We start from the raw sequence: 14,037 nt of genomic DNA on the forward strand, positions 1-14,037 counted from the left end.
TTTCTAGTACTGTGTTTTTTCATAACCCAACAGGTTTGTGCCATCACACAAAGGAATTGATATATATATATATATATATATATATATATATATATATATATATATATATATATATATATATATATATATATATATATATATATTGTAACATTGTTATATTATATATAACTGCATACGTTTATAATTATTATTATTTTGTCTGCAGGTTATGCTACTAGTGGCCACCATTCTGTATATTAGTTGTGAATCAATGAATCATTCACTTTAAAGACATTTATTCATTCAGAAACTACTGCATGTTGCTCAGTGATGCATCATATTGTCTTTGTTTGCATCTATTTTCATTGATTTGCAAAAACAAACTGTTAATATTGTGTCTAAAATGTAATTATTGAACTTCTTGAAGTCATCATGAAATAAATTGTATGGTGACAGTTCCTTTTTTTTTTACGGAATATAGCAGTAATTATTGTAAATGATTTATCCCTGCGCATTATTATTATTAGGGGTTCAAGCATGTAATGCTGAAACCTTATTGTAATTGTAAGGATTCGTAAAACGCATCGTGCAGGCCAAACCGTAAGGCCTAGAGACTTGAAACCTGGCCAGATGGTAGGCCTCAACTTGGGGACAACCTATCAGAGTATGACCCCGAATGGCCCATAGATGGCGCTACAGCAACCAAAAGTTCAAAATTGCTCAAAACTCTTAGACCGATTGTCCCAGGATCAAGTGTCTTATATCGTTGGAATCCGTGGCTCAAGTCGGACAAAATGGCTATCTCCGATTTTGATGTAGGCAGGGAAAGTTTCCTGCTATGTCGAATTTTGTCCAAAACCTACTTTTGCAAACTAGTCCCGGTTTTTTTGCCCGATCGGAACCAAACCAGTCTAGGACAATTCTCTGCACTCTCTAAATCAATAATTAGAGATGCTCCGATCAGCATTTTTGGGGCCGATCACCGATTACCGATCACCAAGATCATGATCTGCCGATTGCCGATCACTGCCGATCACAGAATGGCAATCTTTTAACTATAATCTTGCAGAGTTTGCACCATTTGTAGAAATGAAACTAACTCTAAATTAACTGAGTCAAGATCTTGAAGAACCACCAAGTGTTTATTTTAGAAAATGAGATAACTTAAGACTATTGTAGGCCATCTTTCCCAAATAAATGTATATAATAAATGTATATAATTCTCACCTAAATATTTGATCATGCAGTGCATTTTTGTTTTTAAAAACAATTTTTCAGGTAGGTCTAACATTAGTATTGAGGTAAGAAATACTAAAGACATTTAATAAGAAATCAAATGTAAATTAATATTGGTCTTCCCTGAATAAATTAAATTAGATTAATCCTTACACTTAAGGTTGCAAAAGTTAGTCATTCAAGAGCAGTGGGTGTCATAAAGGTTCAACACAAGACAAAGAGAAACTCAGAGACAGCAGCAGTTTATTCGACAGCTGTCACTTTAAGAGTGAACACGGTTACGGTTACATGCAGTTGCACAAATGTTCACTCGCGAGTCACGACGGGGTTTACGTGCATACTCGTCAAGACGGTCATTTAGTACATACATATGTGTGTATCTGACCATTTCAGCGCAATTTGTACTCGCAAGCTTTTTGTGAGATGGCCTGTGTGTGTGTGTGTGTGTGTGTGTGTGTGTGTGTGTGTGTCCAGACCGTGCGCGCGAGTGCGGTTTGAACACTGGCAAGACTTAAAAATAAATGCAAATGATAAACTTTAGTGACAATGCGACACTGCCTCGATTGTGCAAAGTGGCAAATCCTGTGTCAACTGAGCACCTCGATTTTAGTGCACATGCGATGCGCTGATGTGAAGCCATTTGAGCATTTTGAAAGGGAGAGAGAGCGCGCGCGCACGCTGTGATTCACGCGCGCTGTTTGTGAACTTATGTCCCACAGAACGTTTTCAAATGACTGCGAAAGTTATCTAATATAGAAATATGAATTGTACCTCACCTTCAGCATTATAATTATTTTACCCGCACTGGAAAGAGAATGAGACGGTGTCGCTGCGTATTATGCCCGAGCTCTCACAGCAGGCGCGGGGTTTATGTGTCGTCAGCATGCGATCGGTTCATGAGATCGGCCTTTTTGGAGACCGCCGATCAACCATCCCAAAGCGATTATCGACCGATCATGATCGGTTGCCGATCGATCGGAGCACCCCTATCAATAATTATCAAAAAAGTTGAACTTTTGCATCTGGATGGCTATAACAGGGTCATTTAGAAAAGAGGCGTGGCAAAATACACTCAAAAGCCTATAAATTCTAAGGGAAAGCTCAAAACTTCACGAAAATTGGTGGGCATATGTGACATTAGATCCTTAACAAGCATTAAACGTTTTATAGAGATCGGACCATAGTTGGTGCTATAACTGTTAAAAACCTTTTAAAACCATGTTTCCTATGGTAAATTGCCTGTAAATTGACTTTTCCATCTATTATTTCAGTGTTTAAAATCTTGCTAAATAAAACTTAATGTCTTTTGATGCTTGTGTGCTTAAAGGCCTTAAAGGCTTGAACCCCGCTAAATGCTGCTTGCAGCTTTAATTATTATTATTATTTGAATTCATGTGCAGTCCTAATCTTTAGCCAAATCAAAATAGCTTCCCCTCCCTCTTCTATGATGATGTGTTTACTTGCGTGAGGGCGGGACAACTTGTCACTCACATGAGATCCACCAATAGCAAACCACAACCATCTAATCAATTCCCCATGGACAAAATCAAAGTCGTTATCTAAATTTAGTCCTAAATTTATGGTGTACCAACCTGTGAAGTCGGTATTTAGAAGAGAGAGTTGAACTTACCACTTTACTTAGATAGCAGTGACATTGCCAGGCTTTTTTATTTAAAACAAAATAAGATTATTGCCAGCACAAAATATGATAACATTAGACAATATTATATACGATTAAAGGGGTCATAGAATGACATTTTTGTACAAGTTAATATGATTCTTTAGTGTCTAAATGAAAAGTTTGTAATATACTTTAATTAAAAATTCTCATTAGTATTGTAAGAAAACACTCAATTTACCTGGTCAAAACCAGCTCAGTTTTCAGCAACTCATTTCAGTGTATGTGACTTTAAATGATAATGAGCTTTGCTCACCCCGTCCCCTCTGCTCTGTGGGGCGTTCGGTTCGACAACACCACAACACACGTGGAGTGTTGCCTTGACAACATTTGAGGGTATATTTTCGAGAAATAATGGCAACGGGAGTCTGTGAGGACACATCTGAGCAACCTTATCATTTTGAACCGGAGTCGGACCAGGAACAGATGACGAACCCATCGAAGTTCGAACAGGACGTTTCTGAATGGTTGGTTAACGTCATGTCACTTTGATCTATCTTTGTACTGGCAGAGTAGCGTAGTTGCTATGTGTTTACTGATGTGTTAGTTCATTGACAGATTGATTTTATGTTATAAGATTTTTTTTTTTACATTACTTCTTAATCAGTAACAGACACCGTTATAAACCATGTACAAAAGTAAGCTTAGTGTAGTGTTACCACGTTAACTTTAGCACCCGAGTACACAGTTTGTAATAACAAACATAACGCATTGTTCATTATAAACGTGGGATTATGAATTATATTGAGAACGTCATACACAGAAAGCATGCCGTAATGTAACTTACCCTGTAAACTTTAGTCTCATTCATCGTGAAGCGTGCAAGCGATTTGCAAAGATTAATATAAAGGTTAATAAAACGTTACACTCACATCTTCCTGATGTGCAGCAGGAACACGATCCTTTTTTCAAGAGCAGCTTATTAGCAAAACCTGCTTTATACTGACGCTCGTTCATAAAGCAGTCTGCTGAGAAATGATTCACGCAAACATTGACGTTGATCGGGGGGAACATTCCCTTCTAAAACAAAACTCAGCAGCCACTGGGTCTTCAGCGGTTCGGATTTAGGAACATCAAAATGACTGCTGTGTTCGTTATTACACCCAACAACACAACACCACAACCGCTTAGACACCATTCTGCTCCAGAGTATCAACAATGGCGGACTGATGACAGCTCGCTCAGGGCGGGTCTGTGTTGAAACGCTGCTGTCAATCAACAATCGTAGGGGGGGCGTACACCGTGTAACGTCACACGGTCAGACGGCTCGATTTGAGACAGGGGAAAACATATAAGGAGATTTAAAAAAAACACTGGATGTATTTTTATCATTATAGGATGGTTGTGTACAGGCACTGCCAACACACATTTCCGTATAATCAACTTGTAAAAGTGCATGTACCATTCTATGACCCCTTTAAATTGATAAAAAAAAAGCACCATATAAAAACACACACCATTCTTTGTTCTTCATTTTCTAGAATTCGAGTTATGCCGCCTTCGCGTGCTATCGGAATTTTCATAAATATGAGTTTCCAAAAATTGGAAACGAACGCCCTCTCACGTCAAAATTTGAATGCCATGAGCTCATGGGCGTCGGAAGAAAAAAAAATTGTGGGTGGATCCTCTCTCAGAAAAATTTTACTAGAGAAGATGCCATTTACATTAAGTATACCGCCTTGTTTGCTAAACGTATGGTTGGGCAAGACAAAATTAAGGAAATCACAGTATTATTGAGAGTGGCAATTGTAGGGGTAAGACGCAGGGCATCAAGTTTTGACGCAAATTGACCCGAGGTTCGAATCCGCCTTTTGCCGAACTCACTCTACTCCCTTTTCCCATCACATATCAGATCGGAAAGGCATTTATTTTCAATAAAAATGAAGAAAATATTAGAAAAGTGGAAATAAAGTGTCTATCATGTGTTTAATAACAAGTGTTTATTGATTAGGGGGTCGGTAAACAGACATGAGCTGAATTAGAGACGATAAAATTGAGTGGGTCCAATATCATTGATTGTAAAAAGTGGGTGGGTGGGTCTTGCCCATGCATGAGCTTGTAATCACAAGAAGTGGGAATTCGGACATTTCTGATATTGTGTAGTTCATTAAAATGAGGTATACCGCCATCTTGCGCCGATGAAAGAAACCTGACGTTGTAAACACGACTTCCCACCTCGGAAATACGAACTTCCCAGGAGGACTTGAATGCGTCATCCACAACCTATGGCCACAACAACAAAGAAGAAAGACTACCAAACTTCCGCTTCATGCTGACTTAAACTGTTTTTTTTATTTATTTAGGCCTATATATAATTCAAATTTGGCTGTGTGATTAATAACCAATTTTTCTGTTGTGTGATTAAATTTTGACTTTACAGGGAGTTTGAAAATCTACTGTAGGCCTATTCGCAAGTTAACGTTATAGGCCTAACGTTAGCTGAACAACACTCTTCCTCCTCCTCACGTGGTATTTCTTAATTTTATATCACTATATTATCATTATCATAATAAATTAATAGTATCATCCTCTTCAGTGGACTAAAATGAACCTGCGGTGCTGCAGATGGATACTATTGCTATTTTATTTACAGCATTTACTTGTGAACTAGCACCATAACAAATCACCAGCAGATGGCGCGTCTCCTCCTCAAACTGTAAACACAGACTGTGTGAGCGACCATTCCGCTTCAATGAAACTACAGCAGGCTCCAGATCGGATTACTCGAGCATGGCCCAAACTGAAGAGGGCGGGGGGATAACCCACTCCGCTGTCTGCCTCAAACTCCAGCGGGACAGAGAGCCTGAAATCCACTTTCACAGACTCGGCGCAGTCTGCTCAGTTTCTGCCAGAGGACACATCTTATGCTTTCACTCCCATTAGTCCAAACAATGTGAGGAACATGGCTGACAGAAGGTAAGATGGATAATTTTTCTGAGTTGTGGATACATGTTGCAGTTGCACTGTGCAGTTCTGCTCTGTTTGCTGATAGAGAATCGCGTTGGTAGGGTAACTTTGATATTGAAACAATGTTTGTCAATTGTGGCACATTACTGGGATGTAACTTCATCAGACGATACTGTTGCTGACTGTATTGACAAGGTGGTGTTATGTACAGGATATGTGTATGGGCAAAGTTCACTGAAAGCTGCTTTGAAACCGATTGTGATGTTGCTCTCCGATTTTAAAGTGATTTAATTGATGTACAGCATTAACTAACTTAAGAACTCATGGTGTCATTCCGCAAAAAGTATACTTTTAAGTGTCCCACTTTGCTAATGCAAAACTGACAGCAACTTTGACCACAGAATGTCTTATATGTAGCCATTTTGTTTACAATATTAATTACATTTTTTAATTGTGATTTTTTTAGGCCTGTTCTTTCTCATTTGTCCATGCAATTAGCAGTTAACATACATTAGTATATATGTTAATATTTTGATATAAAATATATGGAAATAAAAGCTGTTTTTGGTCTTAATATAAAATTTTTACATTTTACTGAGCATAATAAAAGGACGTCACATGGGTCCGCATGTTAAGTGTCAACCCCGTTACCATCATAATTACATTGATTTATATATCCATAGATAAAAAAAAAAACAATATCACTGTGAGATCTTTCTTCAGTGCAATTGTTTTTTTAACTTGTATTTTGATTATCAGTAGGGGTTGATTTTAAATAGTCAACACTGTTATCATGACGACAAGTAATTATTGAAAACTGGATATGTGAAGTGCATATTATCAGCATAATACACACTTTGTACTGATTTTACCTTGAGCAAGATGCTAATAATGATGAATTAACTGTAAAACTGTCAGACCTGTCACCTTCTACCTGTTAAAAAGTAAAACTTTTTAATATATATATATATATATATATATATATATATATATATATATATATATATATATATATATATATATATATATATATATATATATATAATTTTTTTTTTAATTAGCTTCAGATGGCACAATACAATTTATTAAAAATACAATTCATTGTTTGTCTTATTAAATATTTAAATGCTCAGTGTGGCTCCAATGTAAACGCCGGAATAGGGGGAAAACACAGTTGTTTATGTCTTAAATGATAATAAAATGACTCATATCGTGATATAAGATTTGTCATATTCCCCACCCCTAGACCTGAACTATATTTTGTTGGATGTTATGAGCGTCAACGATCCATATTAGATGTGCAGATCAGAACAATGATGGATTGATTAGTCGGGGCGATTGATGAACAGATGCGATGCGTCTGTTGCGGGCTGCTCCAGTGTCGTCTTCCAGGTGTCAGCCTTAATTGAGTTAATAGGATTTTGACATGTTTTATTAATCATGTTGCAATGCCATATCCCTTTGCGTTCTCAGAAGACCTCCTCTGAAGCCAGGACAAACACTGACAGCTTTTCTGAACTATTGAAATATTCACAAAGCCATATGGATGGAGTTACTATTAGACTGAAAGTCTGATAATGTGCCCCAATTGCTCGCACACTTAGTTGTCCATGCGTCAACTAATTATGAACTAGTTAACTAGAGGACTATTTCAGCCAAAAATGCAAATTCAGTCATTATTTTCTCACTCTGTCAAGCTAAAACGTTTTTCGTTCTTCTATAAGGGATATTTTGAAGAATGTCCAAGTTGCTTTTTTTCCCATACAATTAAAATGCAAAAATAAGTTACCATACAACTTATGTGCTATAATACAAGTCGACTTAAGTCTGTAAGTTGTTTTTGTCAGAAAACATTTTTTGGGTGAAGTACTTCTTTAAACTTGTATTAGGAGGAACTATTAAAACTATGTAACCCTATCCATTCATCAACGATGCGAAGAAACTTGTAAAGAAATGCATTTGTTTGTGTTACGTGCCACTTTAACACATCTTGCTTTCTGCTGTTTACGCTGCCAGCAGACGGATGTGTCCCATCAACACGAAACGCATGTTGTGCAACAGTCTAACCCTATCTATCGTCTCTATGTTGCTATAGCAGCGTTTAACTATCTTTGGAGTTGCTTGAAAGAAATGGTGGAGCTCTTGGTTTGCGGTAAAGCCTTAATTACTAGTTACTTTTTGTATCTTCTCGGATGAAATTACAAATTGGCTTGGCATGGCTCGAAAACATCTGAGGAACCTGAACCAAATTCCTCGTCCCTGATGGAAACATCAAGATGTTTCCCCGGTTCTGACCTCTATTAAGAGGTTTTGGCTCGTTCTTCTCCAGTCTGCATTTATTAATATGCTCATTTTATATGAAGTTGACATTTAGGAGTAAATCTTTTGGGCAGATGGTAGTTGTGTTTGCCGTTCCCGTGCTTTAAGACTTAATATGGAATGGCAGAAAGATTGTTGGAAATTAAATGGCCGTCTGTGATAGATGTGGGCCAGATCAGATGGAAAACGAGTTTGTGGGTGTGTGTTCAATCCAAACTTGGCTCAGCTGTAACGGTAGGGTTTGTGTGTGAGATGATCTATCTTGGCCTCCTCCATTCACTTGTAGTATTACTGGAGAGAGACTCAAACCCAACACAACCGGTGGAGTCTTCCTGTTGGCCCGTTTGGGAAACTCTTCCCACTGTGTCCTGCTTTAGAAGACTTTAAACGTGGGACCTTTGTGGGTTTTTTCCAGAGAACTGGAAGTGTGTTTCTCAATGTCTGAACGTCTATAACCTGCATGAACATATCAGGCAAATACTGTTGTGTAATAATAATGATGATGATTGAGTTCTTTCACTTTTGTTTGATTTGGCTCGCTGTTTAAATAAGAAATATTAACTTTATTTCAATCGCTCAGCAATCACAGGCAAAAATGATATGTGTGTGTGTGTTTACAGTACATCGATCAGGCATAACATTATGAATTGAATAACACTGATCATCTCTTCATCACGGCACCTGTTAGTGGGTGGGATATATTAGGTAGCAAGTGAACATTTTGTCCTGTCCTCAAAGTTGATGTGTTAGAAGCAGGAAAAATGGGCAAGCGCCACATTGTGATGGCTAGACGACTGGGTCAGAGCATCTGCAGCTCTTGTGGGGTGTTCCCGGTCTGCAGTGGTCAGTGTCTGTCAAAAGTGCTCCAAGGAAGGAACAGTGGTGAACCGGCGACTGGGTCATGGGCGGCCAAGTCTCATTGATGCACGTGAGCATCAGAACTAGACCATAGAGCAATGGAAGAAGGTGGCCTGGCCTGATGATGCATCCAGAGTTTCCGCTAGAAAAAAATGGTGCCGGTCAAAGTGACCGGCAGAGGTTTCGTTTTCCGGACATTTTGATGATATGCCGGTCAAATATCGCCTCTTAATTATTCAAGTTGAGGAAAACTGAAAGCAGTTTATGTAACTTAAAAAAATGACATAATCAGGCCGTATATGCAACATGTTTATTAGCCTAACTTTCAAATAGACGGGAAAAAAAACATGAACGTCCGATTGGCGTCAATCAACCAATTTTTTTTACTATGGTTTCACATTTCATAGTTTAACAAACCAACCCCCCTTCCCCGCATAAAATATCCGAATATAGCATTGTTTTTACTCAAGCAAATTTAATTATAAACTCAGTATGTCTCATTTAGTTGGTAACATTTAAATTGGCCACCGTGTAAATGACTCCTTGTCAACTGAACTTGAACAAACAAATGACTAGGCCTATAACATTGTCTCGCGTCATTTTTGGCTACTTTTTACGCTTTTTTGCAGTGCTGAATTGTGCAGCTGCCGACTTAAAATCAAAAGTTCCCAGTGTCTCTCCACAACTTGCAATGCGCATAAGCCGCGTAACCTTGTTCTCCGCAAGGCGATCGCTGCTTCGTCTTGATCCGATTCTGCAGTGAGAACCCCCTCTCTGCAGGAACACTCGAGACAGGGATTACACAGGCTATCTTGGCGAGCTTGGTCCACTCTGGATACATTTCGCTGAAATCACATATGAGGACTTCGCAGGCTGTGGAGAAATGCAATCCTCCATAGCCACGGAGCGCTGTCATGACAGCGAGGGCATCACGTCGCAGGCTTACGGTATCGATAAGAGGAGCGGTGTCCGCAGACTCAAGGCTTGTAAAATGGCAAACAATCCTTCTGATCGCTGGTTCTGCATATTCTTGGAGAGCTATTTGTCAGATTTGGAGAGCTATTTGTCAGATTTTAATCTGACAATTTGACCGAAAAGATTAAATTTTTTCGGACATTTAATTTTTTTCCCGGCCAATGTCCGGTAATTACCGGACAACGGAAACCCTGGATGCATCACGTGGTTCATCTTTAATTTGATACATTTAATCTAATATTTATATTTTATTGTATTTCAGCTTTTAATGTTAGTTAACGATAACAACACTGATAGTATATAGTACTATATTATTTAGTATATATACACAGTATGTGTGCTGACAGCAGTTTTGGATTTACAGGCGTTTTTCTAGATAACAGCTTCATCCAGCACAGATCTTTGCTGTTCCGAGTGTCTGCAAACCATTCAGTGTTTTTTTTTCTTCTTCTTTTTACTGCATGCTGTCGAACACATAAGTCATAAAAGACTCCTTTTAATACCCATCGTAAATTAATGAAGAGCTCTGTTGAGTATCATTTCACAAACAACACTAGCACACATCACCCCTATACAATGTGTGCAATCTTCACTGTCACATAAACTTGCATATGCTCTCTGAGTCACGTTTTAAAGCAGCATTCCCAGAGTTGGTGGGTATCTGCTGAATATTAACCCAATAGTGTTGAAGTAAAAGTGTTTAGCCTGGAGTGGCAGTCATTAAGAGCACAGTAGGGCATGTCTGCGGCTGTCTGAAAATATCTCACAACCCCCACTGAGATGATAGGAAACTGAGCCAGGCAGCGCTCAAAATCTAACCCTGCTCTCCCTCTAGCAAGGTGGGGTTTTCTTTACTAGTCAGAGTCTGCTGAAACTGTTGCCTTCAAAACGGACATGTGTTGGCCTGGTAAAGAGAGTAAACCACTAGGGTTTCCAATACAGATTTGCGATTACTTTCTAAATGTCGATTAAAAAACGATTTCAATATGACTGCGTTTCCATTAACCGATGTTATACGACTAAAACATACTTTATTCCTCTAGCAATAAGTAATTCCAACGTGGCTTAATGTACAAAGAAAGTGATATTAAAAGCCCAAACTCAGTAAACACCTTACTAATAAAGCATACTACGTGCCAAAAATCAGATGAGCCCATGTGTTCCCGGTGAGATCGCTAGTTTGAATAGTTTTCCTTCTGTTTTAATGACAATCTACTTGTGAGTACAGATTTGTTTTTTGCAAATCACTGTATAACAAACTTTGTCTTTTTTATAACTATTGTTCCTTTTAAGTCTCATTAAGCATTTTCTTGGTTTTCTATGGGAGGAAAACGCGTAACGTGTAATTAAACGCTCATATTCTGGACTCATCTGCTTTCTGTAAAAAAAATTCAGGTCTCCAATTGAACATTTTCTAGTGACTGATCACATCTAAATTTTTCTGTTGGCCAAATTGAATTTCTGTGAATTGATGCAATTTAATTCACAGAAATTCAATTTGGCCAACTAAAAAATTTAGAACTGATTTTTTTTTTTTACAGTGATAGTATGCTTTATTATTATGGTGTTTACTGAGTTTGGTCTTATAATATCACTTTGTTAGTAAATTAAGCCACGTCCAGGCATTTCTGGAGATTTCTCCCTCATATCTGCTTCGAGGTCTTGATAAATTGTGACATTTCCTTGTTGTTTAAAATCCAGTATTCCCGTAATTCTTTTGTCTTTTATGAGTGTAATAAAGAACTCTCTCGTCATCTGTCCAAACATACCCACGCCCTCTTCAAAGAATGATCATGTGACTTGTACTTACACCAGGTGACCTGTAAATGTTTCTATTGCCGTTTTGCGAAATATTCCTTTTTCGAATTTCCTGAGAAACCACCTCATGCATGCGAGCGTGTAAACTTTTTTGCGATATTTTTTTTCTAAATTGACGTGTTTCCATTGGGCGTATTTTCAATTTGCACAATTTGAAGGGTAATGGGAACACGGCTATAGTGTGGATGATCATATGAAAACAAATGAGATTTGACTAATTTGCAAAAACGTGAAATAAGTTATGATTGGCCATGTGTGTTAACATAAATGGGTGTACTTTGAAACAATTATCACTCAGTAATTGCGAGAGAATTTGACAAATAATTACAACAAAATGGCAAGTAACACATTGAATTATAAAGAGTGTGAATTAAAAAAGTAGAAAGACTGAAATAGTTTTTTTTTGTTGTTGTTGAAAAAAACATACTATAGGAATCCTCTATTACAAATTGAAAAAAAAAGTTTTATTAAAAATGGACCCTTTGCACTGTTTTAATAAATGTCTCTGGTCCTATTGTGTAAATAATTTCAATCAAAAAAATCTGATAACTGATTTTTCATTTCTGTTGACATAACCAGGGCTAGCTCGTTTTTCCCCAACTTTCTAGGGTTTTGTTTGGTGTTAATAACCGTACACTTCATTGCACAAGCTAAATGCGCTGCGAATGCTACTTTATGCTGTCTAGTAGTGATGCATTGAGTTTCATTGTTAACATGACCTTCATTTCTGATCTAAAACAAAGCTGAGTGATTAGATTTGATTTGCTGCTTTGACCCTACATGTAAAGAGGCACCAAGTGAGTTAAACCTCAAGATATTGCCCTGTTTCTTTCCAGTGTGTGACCACAAAAAACAACTGTAAGAGACATTAGCGTTAGCCCACCTCAGTCTTTCAGGTGTCAGTGGTCTTTGTGTTTCAGAAGAGCGTGTAATGTAGACACCAGTCAGTAGCACCAAGTCTCTTTTTTTTTTTAGTTGGAGGAAGTTCAGCACATGCTCCTTTCCTCGGATGAGCGAGACTGTGGCCGCTTGGGGAAATACAACAGGAGGACAAGCACACACACACCTGCCCTGGAGGCTCATCTCTGTGCTTTAGTCTTTTAAGTAATCTTTTAAATCTCTGCTAGAAAGCTTTGTTTAATGAGAGTGGCAGAAATTAAGCGTGTTTCTTCAGTATTCCCAAATGAGCGTGAGACGTCCCTCGTCTGTGCTAATGCACTTTTCTGAATCCCCTCACATGACCACCCTGGCCCATCTGAAACACTCACACATGTCCTCTGATCCACCCCTCACACCCGGCCAGCCCTGCCAATGCTGAACTTCCTCATCTGCCTGATAAGAGTGGTCATGAGTCATGACCCCTGAGGATTGTGGGCCAGGCAATCCCAAGCTTGTGTGTGTGAGTGTGTGTCCATGTTTTTCTATCCCGGTGGGGACTTGCACTCTGACTCATGGGGAATTTTGTCACTGTGGGCTCCTAAATTGAGGTCCCCATGAGTAAACAAGCCTATAAATCATACAGAATGAGTTTTTTTGAAAATGTAAAAATGCAGAAAGTTTTGTGTGATGGGTAGGGTTAGTGTAATGGGAGAGAATATACAGTTTGTACAGTATAAAAACCATTACGTCAATGGAGAGTCCCCACAAAGATAGTGAACCAGACGTGTGTGTGTGTGTGTGTCTCTCATTGAGGCATGCGCTCGATCAGCGTAACCTTTCACCTTGTGAGATTTGCATGTTTGTCAGAGGCTTCAGTTACACTTTGATTCAAACAGATGCACATAGTTCTGGATGAAACATCTTTAACTAGTCAATAGAGGCTCCTCTTTTGGTTCATAGTCAGTATCCCGCTCTCCTTATACTGTGGCAACTGAAATTTCCTCGACAACTGTTGGCTGGTTGATGGACTGAGGTTGTGATTGGCAGCTGAAGGTCTGGACAAATGTTAATTCGTAAGGTATTGTGCTGCACTGTTTGCTGAGTAAATGTCACTGATGATATTTTGACCAATCAGTGAGGACTTCTGGCCAGGTGCATGATGAATGGGACAGAGGAAGTCAAGCCCTTGAGCAAACGAATTAGGTCACCCGTCTGCTCCCCAGGGTACAGTCCAAGGGATGGTCACAAAGGATGCGTTCTTTCAACAACAAAAAAATAATAAATGGACATATTTCAACTTTTTGTAGGCAGATATTTCTCTATTTGTTAGCTAGCTAGTTTGGAAGGTGAACGGTTCCTTTTAGGTAATCGATTTTTGGAGAAATATT

General features: G+C 38.5%; 1 protein-coding gene across 1 annotated transcript in view; it reads left to right on the forward strand.

Annotated features, from left to right (window-relative positions):
• Window positions 1–5,635: 5,635 nt before the first annotated feature.
• The window catches only part of arhgap46b (Rho GTPase activating protein 46b), a 92,602-nt gene continuing 84,200 nt past the window's right edge, over window positions 5,636–14,037 (forward strand). Inside the window, exon 1 of the mRNA XM_079801875.1 lies at window positions 5,636–5,809. Within this exon, the coding sequence (XP_079658001.1) occupies window positions 5,796–5,809 (14 nt within the window). The 5' untranslated portion in view covers window positions 5,636–5,795. The remainder of the gene's footprint in view (window positions 5,810–14,037) is intronic.

The sequence above is a fragment of the Gobio gobio genome, assembly GCF_949357685.1.
Source record: "Gobio gobio genome assembly, chromosome: 21".
Classification (NCBI taxonomy): domain Eukaryota; kingdom Metazoa; phylum Chordata; class Actinopteri; order Cypriniformes; family Gobionidae; genus Gobio; species Gobio gobio.